Below are 20469 nucleotides of genomic sequence, written 5' to 3' on the forward strand. Positions count from 1 at the left end.
AAAAGGTTCACCGGACTTTTCGGTTCAGTTTTCTGGTGAAAAATGTGCAAAGTTTCCCGCTTTCCCGGCACAACTGAGCGGTGGGAGGGAACCGGAGTCAAGCATTGTTATCTAACTCACAAAGAATAAGGCTTTAAAATTCGAAACCGGTACACTGGGACCGGTGTCTACCAAAGTTTCATCACTTTCTCCCGTGTGTGTGGCAGAGTCGCGGCGCAATGTTTTGCGCGGTAACGAGAACAGCATCGATTTTCCGATGTTTTCGTTTTGTCAAACTCACCGTTTCGTTTCACAAAACCCGCGGAAGTGGCCAACCGCTTTTCGCCATTTTACACCGCACGCAGCGGAAGCAAAAATCAACCACCCGAAGCTGCGCGTCTCGGGACGCTGCCAATCGAGCCCACGGAATAAGTTTCCCTTCCTTTTCCGCGGGTGTTTCGAACGAAAATACGATTCAGTCCGGTACCGGTAGAACCCGGTGTGGTCGGTGAGGGCAGTAAACGTGGAGTAAATTTTTTTCAGGGCTGGCGGTTAATTGATTTTGTCTCCCAGACCGAAGCCGAACCTGCGGCCAACTGCGCATACTGCGAGCCATTGGGTCCCTCCCGGGACGTTTATGACGGTTTATGGTTTACGACGGCCGAGGACGTGCTCGAACGTGTGCAGAGAAGTGCAGCCTGTTTTTGGGGGGGGGAGCCGGCCGAACATAAACCGCAAACTCTAATCCAGGGCAGCAAAAATCTGGCCGACGTGGTCAAAAGTGTTGAACCGTCCGATGTAAACATTCCATATGGAACGCAATCGTTCGAATCGAATCCAGGTAGAGCCTTCCACTGTCCCCGTCCGGGGGAGGTGCCATTTTCTGTCTCTTCATCCGGTTCGTAATACTTGGACGTGCTGCTGAATTGCTTCCCAGTGCAGAAGCCGGTTGCCACTTTTCTAATTACATAATTTACGCGCCACACTGCGAGCACCATAATCGAGTTGCGTCGTCCCGGCAGCCAGGCCTAGCGAATTACATTCCATCATTATCACCAGCGTACCCGTCGTCAGACAGGCGTTTCGTTTTCGTAAAATGGTCCCGGTGTGTAGTTGGCGATTAGTTTCCGGGCCCGAGCCGGGCCAGGCTGGGCCGGGCGAAGCAACAGATAATTAACTAACTCACTAATTAGAAATGATATATTTCCCAGGTGGATGAATAATTTGTTCCACCACCTACGGGTTTCACCGATGTTAAGAGGCCCCCGGAGACAACGGCTTCCTCGGGTGGCGACGAGGTTTGCAGAGGGCCATTCTGTTCCATCCCGATGCCCGATGCGTCCTCCTTCGGTGCTCAGTCAAGAGAGAGCGATGTGCACTCGGAGTGTCCTAAATCCGAAATGCAAACGCACAACGGGTTCGCGCTGGCGGGTTCGATGACGTTTGCGTTAGGGACGCCGGGACGCCGATTGAAATGAACTTCCGGCGTAAGTGGATTCCGACCACTTCCGGAGCAGAAGGTCAAATATTTGTACGACCCTTGACTTGACTGCGTTGTCGGGGAGCGTTGTTCCTTTTCGGTTTTTTGTCTCCCATCCGATCACGATCCGGATCCGGCAGTATGGCAATAATCCTATTTGACCGGTTAGGCGGCAAGTGGCGGCCGTTTCGTGATCGGTTCCGGAACGCTCCAAAGTCCCATCAAACTAGGCTAAATACCTCCGCGAACCAGGACCACTCGTTGTCCCACTTTGGTTAAAGCCACTTGCCGAGGTCTCGGTGACCGTTTCGATGCAACACGTAATTGAAAGGCGCCACCGTCACGAACCCCAACAAGTCCCATCGGTCGGTGGCAGGGTGTGGTGTGTGGTGTTGGTGACAAAAGTTGTCACCCCGCTGCCGCGGTAATGCTGGCCGTGCTCGGAGGTGCCTCGGAGTGACATCATAAAAGCATAATGGTTTCTTGGTCACATCCTCAACAGCAGCAGCAGATGCGTCGACGGATACCGTCTCGGGGAGACGACCATCACGTCTGGCACGGTGGAAAGTGCATTTCCTTCCGCATTGGCAACGGCGGCGACGACGCTGGGCGAGGTGTTGGCCAAAGAGGTTGTTTTCCAAAGTTTTTTCTGTTGCTGTATTTAGAGTGTTTGTGCTGCAATGCCCGGTCTGTGCGCTTGGGTCGGTAGGTTGGTTTGCTGATTTCCCAAGAGCAACTGGTTGACGGTCCCCCGCCCCGGTCGTCTGTATGTCTGGATGGCCAAACAATAGCCAACCCGTACCACAGCTACTTCGGGGAAGAAGATGTGAAAATGAGCAACAAAAGATGGTACCGAAAAAAGAGGTAAAAACGCGTTAAGATGCAGCGTGTGTTGGCAGGCCAAAGATTAGAATCAGATCCCCCATTGGTGATTCATAGGAAAAGTGTAATATAAAATATATTTACATCACGCGAAGCCGAGTGTCATCCATTTCGCCGTAACCGGGGAGATTATCATTCATCATTCGTACACGATTGTGGGCGACGAATGGTGGCAATGTGAGTGGAATAAAATGGTCTTGCCAATGTGACACCGTTACTATTTATCAACAGGAAGCGGGAAGCAGATGCGCCACCGGAATGCATGACACCGAAAGGACAGACCGACGGTATACATAATAGAAAAGCTGCGCGACAAACGAGTGCATGCCGGGGCGAACGGTGTCGCTAGAGACAGTCACAGGAAGACAGCAGTTTGAAACGTGCCGCAGAATGAGAAAACCGTAAGAAAAATGGAAACAGTGGAAACGAGTTGCAAAATAAACAATTCACCAAACAAAAGGCAAACAACGACAAAATAAACAATTCTCTCTTTGACAGAACACAAAGAGCACATGGCACAATTTGGGTACGGTTTTGTGAGTTTTTAAAAAGCACGAATCAAACGACATGAATCCCAGCCCGGCGTCTGTGATCGAACTGTTTATCTCAAATATAGTCCATTCCTTTTTGAGCACATTCATGCACAACACAACGAGTAGCGAAAACGATGAACGTGGAGGCGTTGCACTATGGGGAAAAGGCGGTCATAAGTCAACTTAATAACTGAGGGTTTTAGTTGTATTAGCCTAAAATAGATAAGTTATCTATGACAAATCCGAATTTTTCGCCTTCCATGTTGCGCAGATTCCGAGAAATCATTTCGAATTTGTATAAAAAAACTGGGAAAAAATACAGTTTTTCAACTTTGGTAAAGCAGCAAATTTTTGGCGAGCTTTGACGCAACTAAACTAGGCATTACAATCAAAGTTTAAGTAATTTTAAACTATTTCCAGTGTATTTTGCTGGCATATACTTGCCAATTCATCTGCTAGGCTTATTTTAAGAAAAAATCGTGAAGCATAAGGAGGCGCCTGGTCTCTGGTTGCAGAATATTTACGGATTTGCAGAGCATTATCCATTGAAACATTTTGGTGCAATACAGATTGCATAACCCAGGCGTTTAGATTGTGCATTAAAAGATTTTAGTGTCATTCAAATTGCATAGCTCAGGCGTTAAAAATCCTTAAAATAACGAAAAAAGCTAATTTAATATACTTGAACGCTTGTATTACACATAAAAAGTTGAATTTAATCAAAACACATGCAAAGAAAACAAAAACGTTGTAAAAAGTTCATAGATTCTTCCTAAAAACAAATATGTCTGCCTTTCCCATACAAATTTCCTACTGTGCGTCGTTGGCTCGATGGAGGCGCATGGTGACGTACGCTAAAAGGCCGCCGCTTTCAGCACACGCACACAGTATCTGTGCTTTCTTTCCCATTTTGCATATCGCTATCAAAATCAGTGAGCCGCAGCAAACGAGCATCTACGGCTGTCCGGTGCAGCTAAACTTGGCCGTTGTTTTAATTCCTTGCGTCTGGCCGTAGCACGCTGTTAATGAATTCAAATATTATTCGCAATTATCGCCTTACACGCGCATCGCGGCGGCAGCCACTGCGAGTTGCCACTCCGTTGGAGTCTGCTCGTTGTAGTCTGTATAAAACTAAATGGCCTTAGAAACGGCGCAAATAATCATTGATTTTATGAACAACTTGTATCGAGCACACGGTTCAGAGAGCGTTACGAATGGCAATTCCTCGATTCCAATTCCATTTTCATTTTTTTAGAGCTACCGGAATGTTTATGGATCATTTTTTGCACACCGCTGCTGGTTATAAAATAGGATCAGCCCTTTACGCTGGAGCGCTTCGATGTCTAATCGACGATAACGAATCCACTCATTTCATCTTCGTCACGGGACGAGCCGTGCTTAGCTACCATTACGCCGTCGAATTCTTCGCATAAGTTTCATCCGAGAATTTATGGCGGGACGGGGGAGTGTGTGAGACGAACGTATGTGGGATCGATTTACGCGACCCGCCCGGTCCTTTAATTCTTCGACTACCAAACATTGCAACGGGTGGGGTGCGCCATCCGAAAAGACAGCTGCTACGGAATGCGACGGAATGCAAACTTTGTTTTCGATTTATTTTCATTTTCTTCCGCCGTATAACACGTGTCATGTTCCACGTACTGCTACGTGGGCATCCCGAACCTGCTACGAACCCGAAGCACAGCATGGCCGAGAGAGGTGCAGGATCGGTTCACAACTCGACCGAAAAAGCGCCCTACGAAAGTCATGCGGGCTGAGGAAGTACCGCGAGGCGGAAAACAGTTAAGCCGTGGAGTCGGGCAAACGAGTGGCAATGCAACGTACGGAAGACATGAATTTGATTTTATGGAACCCGATTTCGCTCCCGTTGGCTTAGGGGAGCAATATTTAAAAAGCGCGTCGCGAGGTCGTGCAATACGCGAAGCCTTCGACAGCGGTTAGCCCGAAGGCCGAAGGAATCCCAACAAAACCGAGGGCCGAGGGACTTTTTATCTCTTTCGGCGGTGCTGCGACTTGTGGCCGCTAAGGTGGCAGTGCTTTAGCGTGATGGATTAAAAAGTTTTGTAATGCAGCGTCGAAATTGTGGATAAAAACTTTTCAGCTTAACTCTGTGGGAAAGTCTTACCGAGGGGTTTTTGTTTGGTGAATGAATTTTTATAATTTTATGCTTAAAATTCGTGTAGGCACAAAAGTGATGTCTGAAGGTCACTTGGATGAAAATAAATAATAAAAGTAAAGTAATAATAAATTGATGAGAAAAAAAACGACAAACTAGTTTAACACGACAATGTGTAAATGAGTCAATTTGTTAACAAGATTCAAAATCTTCTTTTCACTAGACTGAATGTATCATCAGTCTGTTGATAGATCTACTAGGTCTATACGTTGAGAACGGGACTGTTAAAAATATGGCTGTGCCTGCCGATTGGGACTTCCCAGTTTTGCTGTTCATTCATCATTACCTTGTTTTGACATCAGGTAAATGATTTCAGGTCGAAAAATAAATTATTTCGGTGTGCAACCCATCATTGAAAGGGTTAAACTATGTCAACTTTTGTGACTGAAAATGACGTTTTGCGGGGATAATAATTTTTCTAATATCTCTTGAAGAAAACTGCTTCGGAATCGCACCAAATGCTTGTCGGGACTTGTGTTTGGAAGATCGCAGTGCTTTAAGTGGTTTAAACAATTCCAAAATGGCGATTTTGACTTTACAAAAAAAAAGCATCCAAGGACTCCAAAAAACGGACATTCTGATGGGGCAGAAAGGTGTGGTGTTTCACAAGTTCCTAAAACCTGATGAAAACGTTAATTCCGATCGCTACTGACAACAAATGATCAATTTGAACCATGCATTGATCGAAAACGACCAAAAAGCCGTTCCTGTTTTCTGAAATGGAGGCGCCTGGTCGCCCGTAGCCTGAGGCTTCCATGTCCCCAAAAAACAAAACTGTTTCAGGATACTATCAAATCACTTGGATAGGAGCTGCTATCCCTCCCCGCGTTATTCACCAGACTTGGTTCTTTCCGAATATCATTCTTTTTCATCGATGGGACACGTATTGGCTGAGCAGCTCTTCGTTTTTCTACGAGGAACTCGAAATGGGATGACTAATTAGTTTACTTAACAAGTCGAGGAATTCTTTCGACTGCGAATCCATGATTTAGCAGAGAGATAGGAGAAATGTATAGCTAGCGATGGCACATACTTTGAATAAAATAGAAAATCGCATAAAAATTTTATAAACATTTTTTGTGTGTTAAAAAAGTTCCAGTTCTCAACGTATAGACCTAGTAAACATCGTTCCAAAGAGATTGGTTCCAAGCAATCGGATGTTTGCATAGCTTTGCATAATTGTGTTGTCGCTGTTCGCTTTACCATAAACTGATGTTTTATCGACAGTTTTCTCAAAGACGACAAGTCGGTCGATAACCCTCTTTTCAATATTTAACAGCTCTTTTCTCTTCGAACCGTAATATTTGCCCATGTTCGTGGAAGTACCCAACATCATCAGATGGGCCGCCGTGTGAGGGGGGGTTGTTTCGAAAGCATTCCTGCCCGGCACGGTGTTTAAATGCGCTTTCATTAGATTGTTAGAAAATAAAAATAAATAAACATCAGCGCCATGGGGGGCGCAACATTCGTCACCCAGCAGCAGCATCCCGTTCGTGGCATCCCTGCTACAGGCGCCCATTAATATTAATGCGGACGGACGAGCATCAAAACACGCATCTGCATATCATTGGATCGGCCGTGATAGTGCTCCCTATTTCGGATGCAGTATAAGACAGGGCTGCCGGTTTCTTTCCGTTCGCTGACGTCTGACAAAAGAGGTGCCACTGCGGTCCGCAGGGCTTGTGGAGGCAACATCGAATCAGATTAGTTGCAAAAACGGTTGACATGTTTCAGTAGGCGACCAAAATAAGAAAAATAATAACGTTGGAGCACCAGCACACCAACATGATTGACGTCAAACGTCTGGCGAGCCAATGTGACAGTTCCGAGAACCCGGGGGGCTGGAGCGAGCCAAATGATAATTTTTATTTGCTCACCGCCCCGTGGGCACCGTCCAACGGTCGGTTTCTTTACCACTGGCTTGTGTTGCGAGAGAGAAAAGCGTCAAGATGACGAAGGTATGGCTCCGACCGGCGGGGCCCATGCCAGGGGGCGGCCATTGTAAATTGGGCCTCCGAAAATGGCAGCATATGCGGCCTACGTCCGCAGTTTATAACGGTTTTTTGTGCGCAAGACGGTGATTTGGAAGCGGTTTGGTGACACACCCTGCCGGGCCGGGGTCTGTTGGGCGCGGAAGTTTGCCACCGCCGACGGAGTGGTGGAGTAGTCCCGAGAAGGGCCTAAGGTCATTAAGTTGCCACTTTGTCATCGTCTTCGGCCGGCCAGTCGAGTGCCAGGCCACTGGCCCACCGGAGTGAATTCGAATCAAATCAAATCAACTCCTGAGAATCCTTCGCCGTAGGATTGCGGGGCCGTGGATTTAAAGGCTTCCACCGAAATTGAACGGCTCATCACGAATTATGTTTGACACAGCTTTTTCACAAGATTTTTCATCATCTTCATCGATACTATTTGACGGGCCAGACTGTCCAGACACACACACGCCTGCGAGAACGGTGATGTCGTATACGTTTCGCGCCTTCGGTATCCTGTCATCTGCCGTAAATTGGTCCGTGCCGAGTGGGAAAGAAATTTATATTAAGTGCCTCGGCGATTGCACAAATAAAGCTTAATCGCACAGCTGTGCTGCCGGTGGGAAGGATTTATTTCATTACCCTGTAAAGGATATTTTTCAAGGACCAGGATAGCATACCTGTTACGCAGGCCGGAGCCTTCCTCGTGTTAGGCTCAGTTGCGGTGAGCTCAGTGTAATCGGTCGCTGAGTCGTTCGGCCGAGAATATCGTTTAAAATCAATTCCGACTCTTGGAAACGTCTTCTCAATGGCCACTTCTTGGGCGTATTGTAAGAATAATATGCCACTCGATTGGGGTGGTAAAACAATGGACATCAGGCTGGCTGGCTGGTGGAACTGACAGCTTACGCGATGGTGGATTGTGCTCAACGGCAAGTGGTTCGGTAACAGGCCAACGGAGCGAATCATTCAACGTGAATAAATTGATTATTCCGTCGGATGGATTTCAGCAAATTTGCTAGAAACGTTGATTAATTTGGTGGTTCGGGCAAACCGCCCCAAACTATTAACCTGTCCCCCCCAAAAAGTATATTCAACATTGCAAGCACCCACACCGAATGCCTGTTTAAATTTCATACGCTCCGTGAGAAAGGCCCAATCCATTCGTGAGCTTTTCCATTAGCACCAGGATGTGGGGGGGAAGAGCCTCTAATTAATTCGCAGGCTCAGTGGCAAACCCCAGAAGGTTCCGAGAAACACCTGACCCACCGATGAAAGTAATTTTCGCCCCGCTCGCCGCACTGTACTCGGCGGGGACTCACGGATTCACGGCTCGGATTGAAACAAGTCAGCAGTCCGAGTGCCGTTAGTTGGTGAATTCGTTTAAAACTTTCGCCCGAAGACAAACACACAGTTGACCCCTACCTGTGCCCGTGGGAGTGGGCTTTCAGCGGGCCCGGTGTTCGCTTCTTCCGGTCGCCATAACCGTGCGGTCGTAGAGGGAATCCTCCACCGCCGGACAGCGGGCCTGCATTGAGGGGTTGGTTCCGGTGCAGTAACAGCCTTTGTAGCACGTCGTACGTGCGCTGGGGTCGCCCGCCACCGGGTTCGTCGTCGAACAGGTCAACGGGATAGGGCACCGCCAGCGGCCCATCCACGTCCTCCCAGACGCCGTGCTGCGGGATGGAGTTGCCCGAGTAGTCGTTTCGCAGTTCCGCCTCCCGGTAGAGCAGCGGTAGGCTGGCTGGAGTGAAATGAGACACAGAAACGGGGTCGTGCAGTTTTGTAGGCCAACCATCTAGGCTTATCTAGCGATGCAAACGGCACCGCAACGTACCTCCACGCTTTTGCGGATTGGATGATCCCGCCGGTTTACCGTCTCCATAGGTCGCGTCGTCGGCAGTCAGCTGATTCAATCCCGTCGTCGCCATACCATCGTCGTGGTGCCCTGCAAGGGAACGAAAAGCATCGAAAACAATGACTCGATGGGTCCTTGAGAAAAAACAAACAAACGAATTCACGCAACAGAAGCGGTCATTAAATTGTGTGGGAAATTCGGTGACAAAAGCAAGCTTAAAGATTGTTGAACAAAACAGCGTTATCTGAGTGGCCAATCTTGAATTGCAGGTCACAACCGGTCACGGCGGTTGCGATGTCGGATAAGTAGTTGTCTCGATGAAACCAGAAAAGACTAGATGTTCCGCCCATGACGGAGGAGTTAATATTTGTCTTCATGCGCCCTTTTTCTCGTGATGATAAGAGTGATAAACTGTGCGTAAATTTTTAATCACGTGCTGTACGAAATAATTTCTCAAAATCACACACCTAGAACATCACAGCGGTACACATCGTTGTGGTTTTATGGTGTTGACCCGCCGAGGATGTAAATTTGTTGAACGAATTAGTTTACTCGGAGCGGATTGCCGCTCGTTGAGAGATTACAAATGAAATGGTTGATTCGAGCCGAATAATTTTCTTGTGCAATCAAATTTGAAATAAATTTTGTATTAAAACTAAATTTATTTCATTATGCTTAATTTCAGAATTTGGAGAAACGTTCCCCCGCGTGGACATCGTCAACTGGCACCCCTGCCCTGGTGTGTCTTCCCTCAAATCATCTCCATGTTCGGCGGAGTTGGTTGAGCAGTCACGGGACGACCACCACACACCACTTCCAACTGCAGCTGGGCGGTGTCCAACGTGGTCTTCAGCAGCTGCTCGCCCGCCGTCATGCATGTGATGTAGTTCACGCGGATGCTATCAAGCGAGCTGGAAAATCCTGTGACCGCGTCTAGCAGTTCGCTGCCAATGAATGTAGGCACTTCCTCCAATGCGGCCAAACTGGCGCTGAGCTTGTCCACGATGCGCTGCGGGCCAAAGAACACGTTTTCGCCGCGGAACTCCTCGAAAAGGCCCACGTTGACGTGGCCAATTTCGGTGATGTCAAGCTTTTTGTACAGATCGTCCACCGTGCTGGTCAGCAAATCGTTCGCCGTGACGATGCAGTTGGTGTAGGAGACGCCCGCCAGGTTCATGTTGAGGTCGGCGCTCTGGCGAACGAAGCTCAGACACTGCTGGTCGACGCTCGATGACTGGCCATTAAGCTGCGTCAGCAAGTTCTCCTCCTGTTTAATCGAGGTACCGATGAAGGTGTTCTTCACCTGGATCACGCTCTGGTGGAACTGGGAGATCGATGCCGAGCTGCTCAGCCGATAACCCGAGATCGTATTCACCACATAGTCCTGGATTTCCTTGTACCGCGGGTGAATCTCGTTCAGCTTGTCAATCACTGCCACGGTGTCCGGGCGTTGACCGTTAGCCACCTAGGGTCCGATACCATTTGGGACAAGTTATATCACTTTGCTAGCCACAGTGCTGCTGGTGACAGTGCTGCTACTTACGCTCACTACAATTAGTAAAACAATCGGTGCGAGGAACGATTTCATTTTTAGATCCTGTGCCTTCGTTCGAAATGCTCACTGCTTGCTGGCAACTGGTCACCGAATAATGTAATCGTCAACCGAGAACCTGACTCTTTATACATTGTCGAAACGTCAAAGGCCAGAGGGTGGGCCAACATTCCTTAATCGATATCTGCAAATGGCTTATCGCCATTTGTTTCGAATGTTAGACTTTTCGATTTTATTGTCCAGATAAAATGCGTAAGCCGAACACCGCAACCGGGCTAAGCGGTTGCCCAATTTAGGATCGTTCTGCGTTATTTCCGCAACGTTTTGAGATTATGGCAATTATAGCCAGGTCATTCCGATAGAACCGCAAGCCGACAGGATGTTCCGGCTTACCGACCATCTCGAGTGAGTGTGGCAATCGATGTCGAACCATGAAGAAGAAACCATCCAGAAAAGTGGACAGGAAGTGATTCCATTTTTCACGCAACCGCTGGTCCGGGTCGGAATAATTGTATCGCATCGAGGATGGAGATTACAATCAGTCTGATTGTATAAAGATTTTCTCATCCTGATGCAACACTTCCCTCCCTGGGCTAGGGCTGTCAATTTCATTCCCTGGAAGTGTGTGAACCATTTTACCTGGAGTTTTGCGGGAACTCCAGCGAAAACCACACCGTGTGTGAACCTATCAATCATGTTTTGTCCTGTGTACAGCTTTCTTCCGCTGAAAGCCGTGAGCTGTGTGTATACGACGTCCTAGTTCATAGGTTTCGAGCAAAGAAACACGACCAAAAATGTTTCCCGCTCGTGGACGACCCGAACACGTGTGTGTTTATTATCCCGGGGGGCTTTATCAAAACAACTCATTGGCAAAGGAAAGTTTTTGGCCCCTGAAAAGGAAAATGTTTTGGTACAAGTTGGAAGCTTGAAGGGACAGAACACGAACTGGTACCTTCGAACCTTTCTCCACTGTATTCCTCTTTTCCGGAATGTATAATGTATTTGGAGTTTTCCACTCACATTTGCTAAATAATATTTCAAGCCAGTTAAGTAAAGGTTCACAAGGCACCTCTCCGAACTGCGTTTGTGGTGTTTCGAACAATGGTTTATTGGTGTCTGTCTACAGGCATCATTCCGATGTTTGATTAGAAAGCAAACTTCGACACCAAACACCTACCGCACATCGATTTCAGTCAACTACTTAGGCCACCGGAGACTGACTAGTGTCGGTAGTGGCTTCAACATCTATAGCTTCCGTGGTGGCCTCAATCTCGAGCTGACCCTGGCACACCAGCACGATCTGAGTCCGAGCTAAGTTGAGCGTCGTCAGCAGTAGCTGATTTCCACTCTCCAGACAACCATGGCACTCCTGTTCGACCTGTTCCAGCTCCTTCTCGATCTGAACTACCAAGTCGAACAGTTCGTTCACAATGTACGACGGATTTTCACGCACTGTCTCGAGCAGCTCGTTCAATCGCTCGATGATGTTTTGAGGCGAGTGGAAAATGTTTTCTCCTCTGAATACACCGAAAATTCCGCTCCCTGTGTACTGTGCCTCGTCCTGCTGGATGGCTGCGTAGAACTTTTGCACGGTAGCGGCCAGCTGATCGTCCGCGGTGTTGACGCAGTTTGTGTAGGATACGCCGACAAGGTTGACGTTCATATCGACGATGCTTCGCACAAACCCGAGGCACGTTCCATCGACCCCCGGCTGCTGCCGGTCCAGGACGTTAAAGATGTCCGTTTCCTCGCGAATGGCACTGTGCACATACTGGTCTACGGAGTCGATGATGTGCGCTTGGAAGGCGTGCACGACCTGCGAGCTGTTGAGCCGTGCCTCCGTGAATTCTCGGATCACAAAATCCTGCACCTCCCGGTAGCGTGGTTGTAGATTCTTCAAAGCCGTCATGACCTCGGTTGAGTTCTCTCGATGGGCCATCGCCATGGCGAAGATGCTGACAAGCACGAAAAGTACTACTTTGGTCGCCATTTTCTTTCGTTTGAAACTGAGTGTAAAACAGTTCTGTTGGGACTGGTTTGCAAAGTGACTGCTGCTATTGTTGGACAACTAGGAGTATAATTTCCATTTCATCAGCACCATTGCATTATATACTCGATATTACTGCCATGGCCGGTTGTGCAGTTGGTCATCCCCTCCCGAGCAAATGTGGACTTCTTTGTGGATTCATATATATCGACATGGGGGGCGCTTCTGAAGACACCCTTTGGGCTTCCCACTTATCAATTCTTCGGAATTTGGAATTTGGGTCAGTTGAGGGTTGCTCATAGACCCAGACAGCGAGCATCCGTTCGATATGTGCATAAATTGAGGAAGGTCACTAATAATGAGCACGCAAAGGGAAAGGTCTTTGAAACCCCGGTTTCATTCCTTCCTCATTCACGTACCCAGCCGGTTCCAGTCGAGTGGCGGTTATTGTTTTCATAGATCCTACAGCGCGACAGTGCCAACGGTTGGTGCCCGGGCTGATTGATCAAGTTTGATTGACAGGATATGGGTAGATAACCATACGGCCTGGCTACCTTACGGTGTGTGATTTCGCTTTAATGATTTGACCGCCCAGGCTTCCAGGGATCGATAAGACCACGTCGACACAGATTATCGCATGACGTCACGCTGTTGTTTGATTTACAATCTCAGAGAACCTAAAGACACTGGCCGCCGTCGGTTGTAAACCAGTGCAAGCGGAAGGAATAAACTTTTTGTGGCGAACAAATATCTAATCTGGAGACTTTTAATCATCAGCTGACGAGTTTTTTTTTGGGCATCGAAGTTCTACAAGCATGTGCACAACTTGTTTTGCTGCCTATTAATAGCCGCCAATGGATGAAATTAGTGCCTTTTCACGATGACTTATTGTGCTTTAAAGGATGTGATACCTTTGAACACCAGATTGGTGCTATAAAACTTAAAAGGATGTTTAAAAATAACCCAGCCACCGCTCAGTGCCACCGCATTGATAAGCTTGTGGGTCTTGAATGAATGAAAATGGCCAGCATTACGCAAGTGGCACGCCGGATAGATTGGGAACTTTTGTAGAAGAAGAACATAGTGGGAAGATATTGTTAGTTTTAGCAATGAGCTAGAAGCAAGTAAAACAATATTAAAATATACAGCACAAACACTGAAAATTCTCCCTACCTTGAAACCTTCATATCGGGTCGGTGGGTAACACAGTTTTCATGCTCACTGTAAATTACAGACATTTTCGTTTCGCTTCATACCGAAAGCAAGCAAGCGCATGCGGCAGCAGATGAAAAAACAACAACCGGCACCGCTTTGAAATTGGGAAAGTTTTTCGCAATGCACTGAAATTGTTCTGATGGCAGGGATAGCTGGGAAGTGAACACAGGACATAGGACTTAAAACACAATCCAAAAAGACTCGCTGTGGCGGCTCGAAACCCAACCTCAACAAACTGATTGTTCATGTAGTGAAACAAATTGTTTTTCAAATTGGATTATGAAGAAGGCAGAATAGAATTCGTACAGTCGATTACGATGTCCAGCTTTGTTCCGATGCAGAGATTTGGCTTTTCAATGCTTCAACTGAGTTGGCGAAGAAGATGGTTTTCATTAGTGCATTACTCATAACTGGGCCAAGGGTAGAAATCGATCAATGAATCACAGCACTGCTTAATCCATCCAAGGGACGTATCATCTAATGGCAAATTTATTGGTGTTTACGTATCATCACGATCAACACTTTAGTAGTTGCTGATACTTAACAGGCCTACGCCGACGTTGTGTCAACTTATCGACACTCCAAAACTTACCTGCGTCAGAGCCGCTTAATGCGCGAGACAACAAAATGCATCGTATAACCGCATGTTGACCTTACTTATCAAGCATCGATTGTCTTCTCAACCTAGGCCATGGTACAAATGAATGGAGCGTTACTGGTACCGCACGTGTACAGTGCTAGTGAACCTGTGTTACTTCCAGCGAGATAGACTTCCTAGAAAGATCCTTTTGCTTCGCGTAGCTGGGAATGACTTTGATTCGAAAACCCCCGGTTTATGAAGGTTTAAGGCGACGCTATCAGGCGATCTTGACCGCCTCGGAGTACCTTCCCATCCAAGTGCGCTAATTGCTGCTCTTAAGGAACTGTGGCTAGCCGACCAAAGTCAATGCCATTAATAGAATATGACCTAATCCGAATGTCACCACCTTGCCTAAGAATATCGCGCTCTTATCTACAATTTCTCCTGCAATAATTGTATCGATTTTTGACCATATGCTCCGCTGGGTTACACGAGCGAAGCATAATGCATCAATCATGCATCAATTAGCATCTAATTATGCGCACGCCGAAGGATAGGGTGCGAAAATGCTACGGTAACTGATAACGGAGTAACTACTGGGGCCTTGAGAATGAGCGATTGTCCCATGTGCCGTCCCTGTCCTGCTTTTGTCGCCCACCGGTAGAAAGTGTAGGCTAAGTTTTGGGGTGATGATACCAAATGATATTTTAGATATCTCAACGATCGCCAAAGGCATAGCACGAAGGCATGGATTGAGTGGAGCATCGTTGGAACCAACACCACCACGATAGCAGAGGTGGTTCCCTGGGTTAGAATGATGTTCGAGTGCTGATTCGTGTGTAAAGACAGTCGATGATGAAGTACTTGAAAACTAATTCCAACTTGGTATAAAAACTTCAGTAGACCCAGGACGGCACAAACAGTTGCGTTCAGCCGAATCGGATAGACATAATAGCAGGAGACTACCGAGAAGTCACCGAGGCAGAATGAAAACGTTTGCCCTACCCGTCGTCGTCCTGCTGTTGGGAGTTTTTGGTGTAAGTTCATTGTTTGCTTATGGCATAGCCTTTCTTTTGGAGCTAATTTCTTGAATCCGAATAAAACCTCTTCCAGGTATCGCTGGCACAACGAGACACATCGCTCCGAGTAATCGATGCGTTACGCGAGGTGAATCCAGCGTTTCGGGACCTCAGAAACCAGGTCGTCAATGCAGTGGCCAGTGCCAAGCTGAACAGCTCGGAAGTGGTGTACAAGTTCAACGTGGAGGTAGCGGCGCGCAAGGAATCCTTTCTCAACAGTGCTATCAATGCCGAAACCGGTGTGCTGCGCCAGGTGAATGGCCAAAGTGTGGAAACTGATACGAGCTGCCTGGGCTTCCTGCGCCAAAGTGTCGATGTGAACATGAACCTTGCCGGTGTGTCGTTCACGAACTGTCTCAACACCGTCGACTCTACGCTCTCGTCGGAAATCGTCAGTTTCTACAACGTGCTTCAGGTTAACGAAACGTCGTACGTCAATCTCAGCGTGTATGACGTGTTCCGGGGACAGAATGTGTTCGTCAACCCGCAGACGATCATCGATCGTTTGATGGAGAAACTTTCGGCGCTGCAGCAAGCGCCTGTGGAGTTGGTTCAAGAGCTTTCCGAACTTGTGCAAGCGTTCGAGGCCCGACTGGCCGATGTTCGGGCGGCCTACGAAGGATGTTTGAGTCAGAACGATCAGCTTCTGCAGAGTACCCTGAACACGGTGCTATTGCAGTTGCAGCAGATTTGTCTCGGTGTTCTGCTGCCTGCCGACCCTACGGACGTGCCCTCGGAACCTACAACCGATCCCAGCGAGGAAACGGAACCGGCAGAAACCGAACCAGCGGAAACGGTTCCGACGGAAACCGAGCCAGCTGAGACGGAACCCGCCGAAACGGCACCGACAGAACCGGAGGGTGATAATCCGCAACCGGAAACACCTGCACCTGCAGTTTTCAGATATAAGCCTTGAGTGAATGCATTAACATAGAAAATTAAAACCCTTTTTTTGTCCAATAAAACACTTAACATATAATACGTCTCTTTGTATTGTATAAAATAATTCAGAAATGATTGAAAATTAATCATTTGCCAATAGAGATAAGGTGTATAATTGATATGGGCAACAATATGGTCAGAGTTCTTGAATGAGAGGTCGATGCAATCAAATACACATTCCAAAGTTTGCTTCGATGATCGTAGTTTTTATATATTAGAGGAACGGACTGGGCCGTATTTCTGATGATCGTAGTTAATTTAGTCACATTTAAGCGTTGAGTAGCAATGAAAACTGTTTCATTTTGATTCTGAGTTCCAAATTAAATAAACTAGTCTACTATTCCATGCAGAATAGCAGAGTAGTTAGCTGTAAATTGTTTGCTATATAAAAACTTTTCTTATTTCCTTTGATTTTTAATCGATAGTTTTTGTCGATAGAACACTAGAATGCTTATTTCTTATTTGAATTTCTGTAAAATATTGAAGGGATTTCAAGAACGGATTACTTTCAATAAAATAATATTAAAAATTAATAAGTTCGTTAGTTAATTTAGCTACCATCCACTTTGCATTTAAACCTTATCGTTGATAAGATCATCGAATGGAAATAGAATTGCATTGTGGTTCACATCAATTTCGATTACCGATGACACCAGGGATCCGATAAATAGATCGATATTGAGGCAGGAAAGTATATTTCCAAATCACGCCTTCGCGCGAAGCCCAAATCATAACTGCATTCCAGCACATGATTGAATGTTGTCTTCAAGGCTCATTATTGATTACTTTGCATTCGATAGATCATAACCGCAGGTACGGTCCCGGAATCAAGTAGCAGTCCTCGAATCGGGTGGTTCACACCCACGACCGCCGGTTTGAGATAAAGCACTGCCTCTCCCATAGACGCTGATTCATAGCTTTCCTTTCGACTCGCGAAACGGATCCAGCGCCCAGTGGCGGCTTATCTTGGTTGCCGCTTGACGCGATAGCATCTTATCGATAAGATGGTGGTCTCTTGAAAGCGGCGCCCCTGCGATAAGTGGCCGCCCAGCTTGGGGAAGCGATCGTTATAAAATGACAACTTACGCTTCGCACCGGCTCATTCGTCGTTGTGGTCACGAAAGAAGCAGAGTTCCCCAAGGAAAGGAGTAGTAACCCGAAAACATTGACACGCAGTATGAGGGCACTGCTTTTGCTAACGGTGGCCTCGTTCGCTGTGGCGGTAAGTAGTTACTTAGCTGCGCTGGAGACAAAATGTACGTCATCTTGAATACTTTTATCCGGGCTAACAGTACGTCGCAGCGGAGCGTGCGGCAACGTTGCAACTCTTCACGGATCTTAAGCGCACCAAGAAGGTCCTTTCGTCGGGCAATGAGGACTTTGTGTCGATCGTGCAGTCAGAGTTGCTGCTCGCGGAGGAGGAATATGTTCGCTCTTCGATTACCAGCGAGTCTGGCATTCTCGAGCAGCTGACAACTAGTGACGCCTTAACAAGCGGTCCCCTGTGTGTGGCATTCGTCAAGCAGAAGGCAGAGATCATGATGAATCTGGCGGGCATTTCGTACGCGTCCTGCTTGAAGCGTGTGGACGATGAACTGTTCCAGGAGCTTTCGGACGCCACAAATGGGGCCATTTCGCGGGAACAGTATGATCAGGCCAATGTATTGAATGCTTTCCGCGGTGAGAACATCTTCGTCGATCCGGCAAACATACGCAGCAAGCTTAACGATCGAATGCGCAACACGTACAAGCTTCCGGTTAGTTTGAGCAGTGAGGCGATCGCTGATATAAGAAAGGAGCTAAGCAAAGTGAAGGACGACTTCGTTGAGTGCATGAAGAGCGCAAGGGCAGGTCTCGAGAGTACTTTGAGCACAACAGAGCAACAGCTGAAGCTAGTGTGCGCTGACAAACGTAATTAGGGCCGTTAATACAGACATCCTGGCTGAAAACAGCATGTATCGAATCTAATATATTTTTGCTTTGATATACACCAATCGAACCTTTCACTCAACGGTATCTCATGGACGTTTGTAGCGATAATATTTGTAACAAAAGTTGAAGTTGTATACATACAAGGATCATTAAAGTATTGAAACATTTGGTCATTTATTTATTTAAAGCATAAAATGATGCTTTTTACAATATCGTGATTGAATTCAAGATATTGTAATGCAGGTGAGGGTGAAATCAGATGTTTTATAGTAGCATTATGGGATGATGTACATAATGAGTTTGATAATTGTAAAGTCTTGTATGAATTAATACACGTTCGAACACGAATTTATAGGAGTACAAGGGTGATTAAAAGAAAACTAACATCAACAAGTAAGAAGGGATCGTTTTAGTTAGGCCATGTTTGTGGTGACGTTTGATTCAAATAATTTCGATAATCTGTTTGTGCTTTACTATATAAACAGCATCTTGCGCACAGCGAGGCTTTAAAATTAGGTTTTCTTACGCGAGATATTTTTTTAAATGAAGATGTGATAAGTGCAGATTGTAAAGGATTTATGAGTTGGGTTTACTGAATTTTTTCGACTAAATTCTGTTTATTTTTTGGAAAATTTATCTTTGCCTGTGGTATTTTACTTCCCCGAACAATGTCCACTAGGCATTTCCTGGTAACACATGTTATGGCTGAAGCTCCAGTTCGCATTGTACTCTTAGCTTGTCTTAGCTTGTGACCACCTTGAATCTTTCTTAACAATATCATAGCATAGTTTACTTTTGCGTATTATCGTAATGGAGTCTCCTCTCCAAGTTCTGGGAACTTCTGGCTTACTTCAATGTTTATCACACACTTGTATGAAATAAAAGTCTGATTAACCGTGCAAATATTGGCATTAACCATCCCTGTCTTCATGCTCGCGCCAAGATCAGCCCCAAGGATGACATATGTAAACAGATCAACTGACTTTTTTTTTTGTGGATAACAAAATTCGGCGTAGAGACATGCTTGCAATTCCAAGTTGTAGCCTTCTTTAAACAAGCATCTGCCGTATATAAGGTTCCACCAACTTGCAGAAGTAATTCAGTGTTTCGGTCTACCAACGTTCGCAACAAGTTATGAAGACATTCGTACTATTGTTGGCCCTCGTGGGAACAGTGCTGGCAGCAGTGGGCGGAAATTATTTTGACCATGAACCCGTTGCGATGGATTACGATGACTGGCAAACCACAGCACATGCAGAAGAGCGGCCCCCAGAGCACCGCCCAGAAACTTCGGAAGTGATCGCCACATTTAAGAGAATAGCGCCAATGTACAAGGAAACACTAGACCAGGAAGAAAAGGATCTGTTTGCTTTAAAGAGTAACGTCTCGTCACAGCTGGTCAACTTTCACCTGGACATCATCGACTCGAAAGCATCATTCGTCAATTTAGTTATCGAGAAGGAGGAATATATACTGAACCAGATTGTTTTCCAATCACAAGACGATTCCTTTTGCCTCGGTTTCGTGAGAACGAGCAGTGAAATGAATGTCAACCTTGCCGGCGTATCTTTCACCAACTGCATCAATACAGCCGACACAGCGCTCAGTACCAAGGTGGCTGAGTATTCGGGCTCGCTAGGCAATTTGGCAACGAAGCTGTCGCAACTGCGTCTGCTTGATGTCTTCAAGGGGGACAATATTTTTTACAGCCCTGCCAGTATTACGCAAAAGTTGAACGACAAACTGGCAAAGCTGCAGAAAAATCCTGGACTAACTGCGAAAGACATCGAAAATTTGGTAAATCACGTGTCGCAGGACTTGGGTGCCATTCTGAATGACTATAATGGTTGTATGAAAAATGCATACAGCCTCGCGGAACAAGGCTTGAACATGTGCGTGAGCCAGCTGACCCTGATCTGTGGAGCCACTCTGTGGCCTGCTTCATGCAAACCGAACGAGTGGAGCACTGAATGTCCCTGGGAGTCTGCGGTCAGCCGGACTCCGTCGCCAAGGCCGGAGTCTCCGGTCAGCCGGACTCCGTCGCCAATATACCCGGAAGCTTTTTGGTAATATTAAGCTGGGCTAGTGGTCGCTGGGCAATACTAAGCCTAATAAAGGAGAAATCTGATTATTGGAAAATAAATTTACGCATGCAAAGAAAAACACAGTTGTACGAAAAATTTTCATGTGTTAATTATGAGAATGAAGTTAATTAACTTTTTATTTAATTTGATGTTTATGGAAAATATTTGATTAATGATTTATGTAAGCTGTTACGTA

The 20469-nt window shown here is 46.6% G+C and overlaps 3 protein-coding genes across 3 annotated transcripts in view; 2 read left to right on the plus strand and 1 right to left on the minus strand.

Moving 5' to 3' along the window:
* Window positions 1–20469, minus strand: part of LOC128274309 (uncharacterized) — a 29489-nt gene that overhangs the window by 5376 nt on the left and 3644 nt on the right. Inside the window, exons 3-4 of the mRNA XM_053012460.1 lie at window positions 8882–8992; window positions 8470–8788 (exon numbers count right to left, since the gene is read on the minus strand). Of these exons, the coding sequence (XP_052868420.1) occupies window positions 8470–8788; window positions 8882–8992 (430 nt within the window). The remainder of the gene's footprint in view (window positions 1–8469; window positions 8789–8881; window positions 8993–20469) is intronic.
* On the plus strand, window positions 15165–16401 carry LOC128274310 (uncharacterized). The gene is made up of 2 exons (XM_053012461.1): window positions 15165–15273; window positions 15350–16401. The coding sequence occupies exons 1-2, from the start codon at window positions 15223–15225 to the stop codon at window positions 16229–16231; spliced, it is 933 nt and encodes a 310-aa protein (XP_052868421.1). The 5' UTR covers window positions 15165–15222; the 3' UTR covers window positions 16232–16401.
* On the plus strand, window positions 17372–18327 carry LOC128274311 (uncharacterized). Its single transcript, XM_053012462.1, has 2 exons — window positions 17372–17479; window positions 17550–18327. Exons 1-2 carry the CDS (start codon window positions 17435–17437, stop codon window positions 18174–18176), a joined length of 672 nt encoding a protein of 223 aa, XP_052868422.1. The 5' UTR covers window positions 17372–17434; the 3' UTR covers window positions 18177–18327.

Source organism: Anopheles cruzii, chromosome 3, assembly GCF_943734635.1.
Source record: "Anopheles cruzii chromosome 3, idAnoCruzAS_RS32_06, whole genome shotgun sequence".
NCBI classification, from domain to species: domain Eukaryota; kingdom Metazoa; phylum Arthropoda; class Insecta; order Diptera; family Culicidae; genus Anopheles; species Anopheles cruzii.

Bases quoted from the DNA above. Each gene is read 5' to 3' on its own strand.
- LOC128274311 (XM_053012462.1), top strand. From the start codon at position 17,435: ATGAGGGCACTGCTTTTGCTAACGGTGGCCTCGTTCGCTGTGGCG. The intron at 17,480-17,549 runs GTAAGTAGTTAC...CCGGGCTAACAG, and splicing joins TGGCCTCGTTCGCTGTGGCG to TACGTCGCAGCGGAGCGTGC.
- LOC128274310 (XM_053012461.1), top strand. From the start codon at position 15,223: ATGAAAACGTTTGCCCTACCCGTCGTCGTCCTGCTGTTGGGAGTTTTT. The intron at 15,274-15,349 runs GTAAGTTCATTG...AACCTCTTCCAG, and splicing joins TGCTGTTGGGAGTTTTTGGT to GTATCGCTGGCACAACGAGA.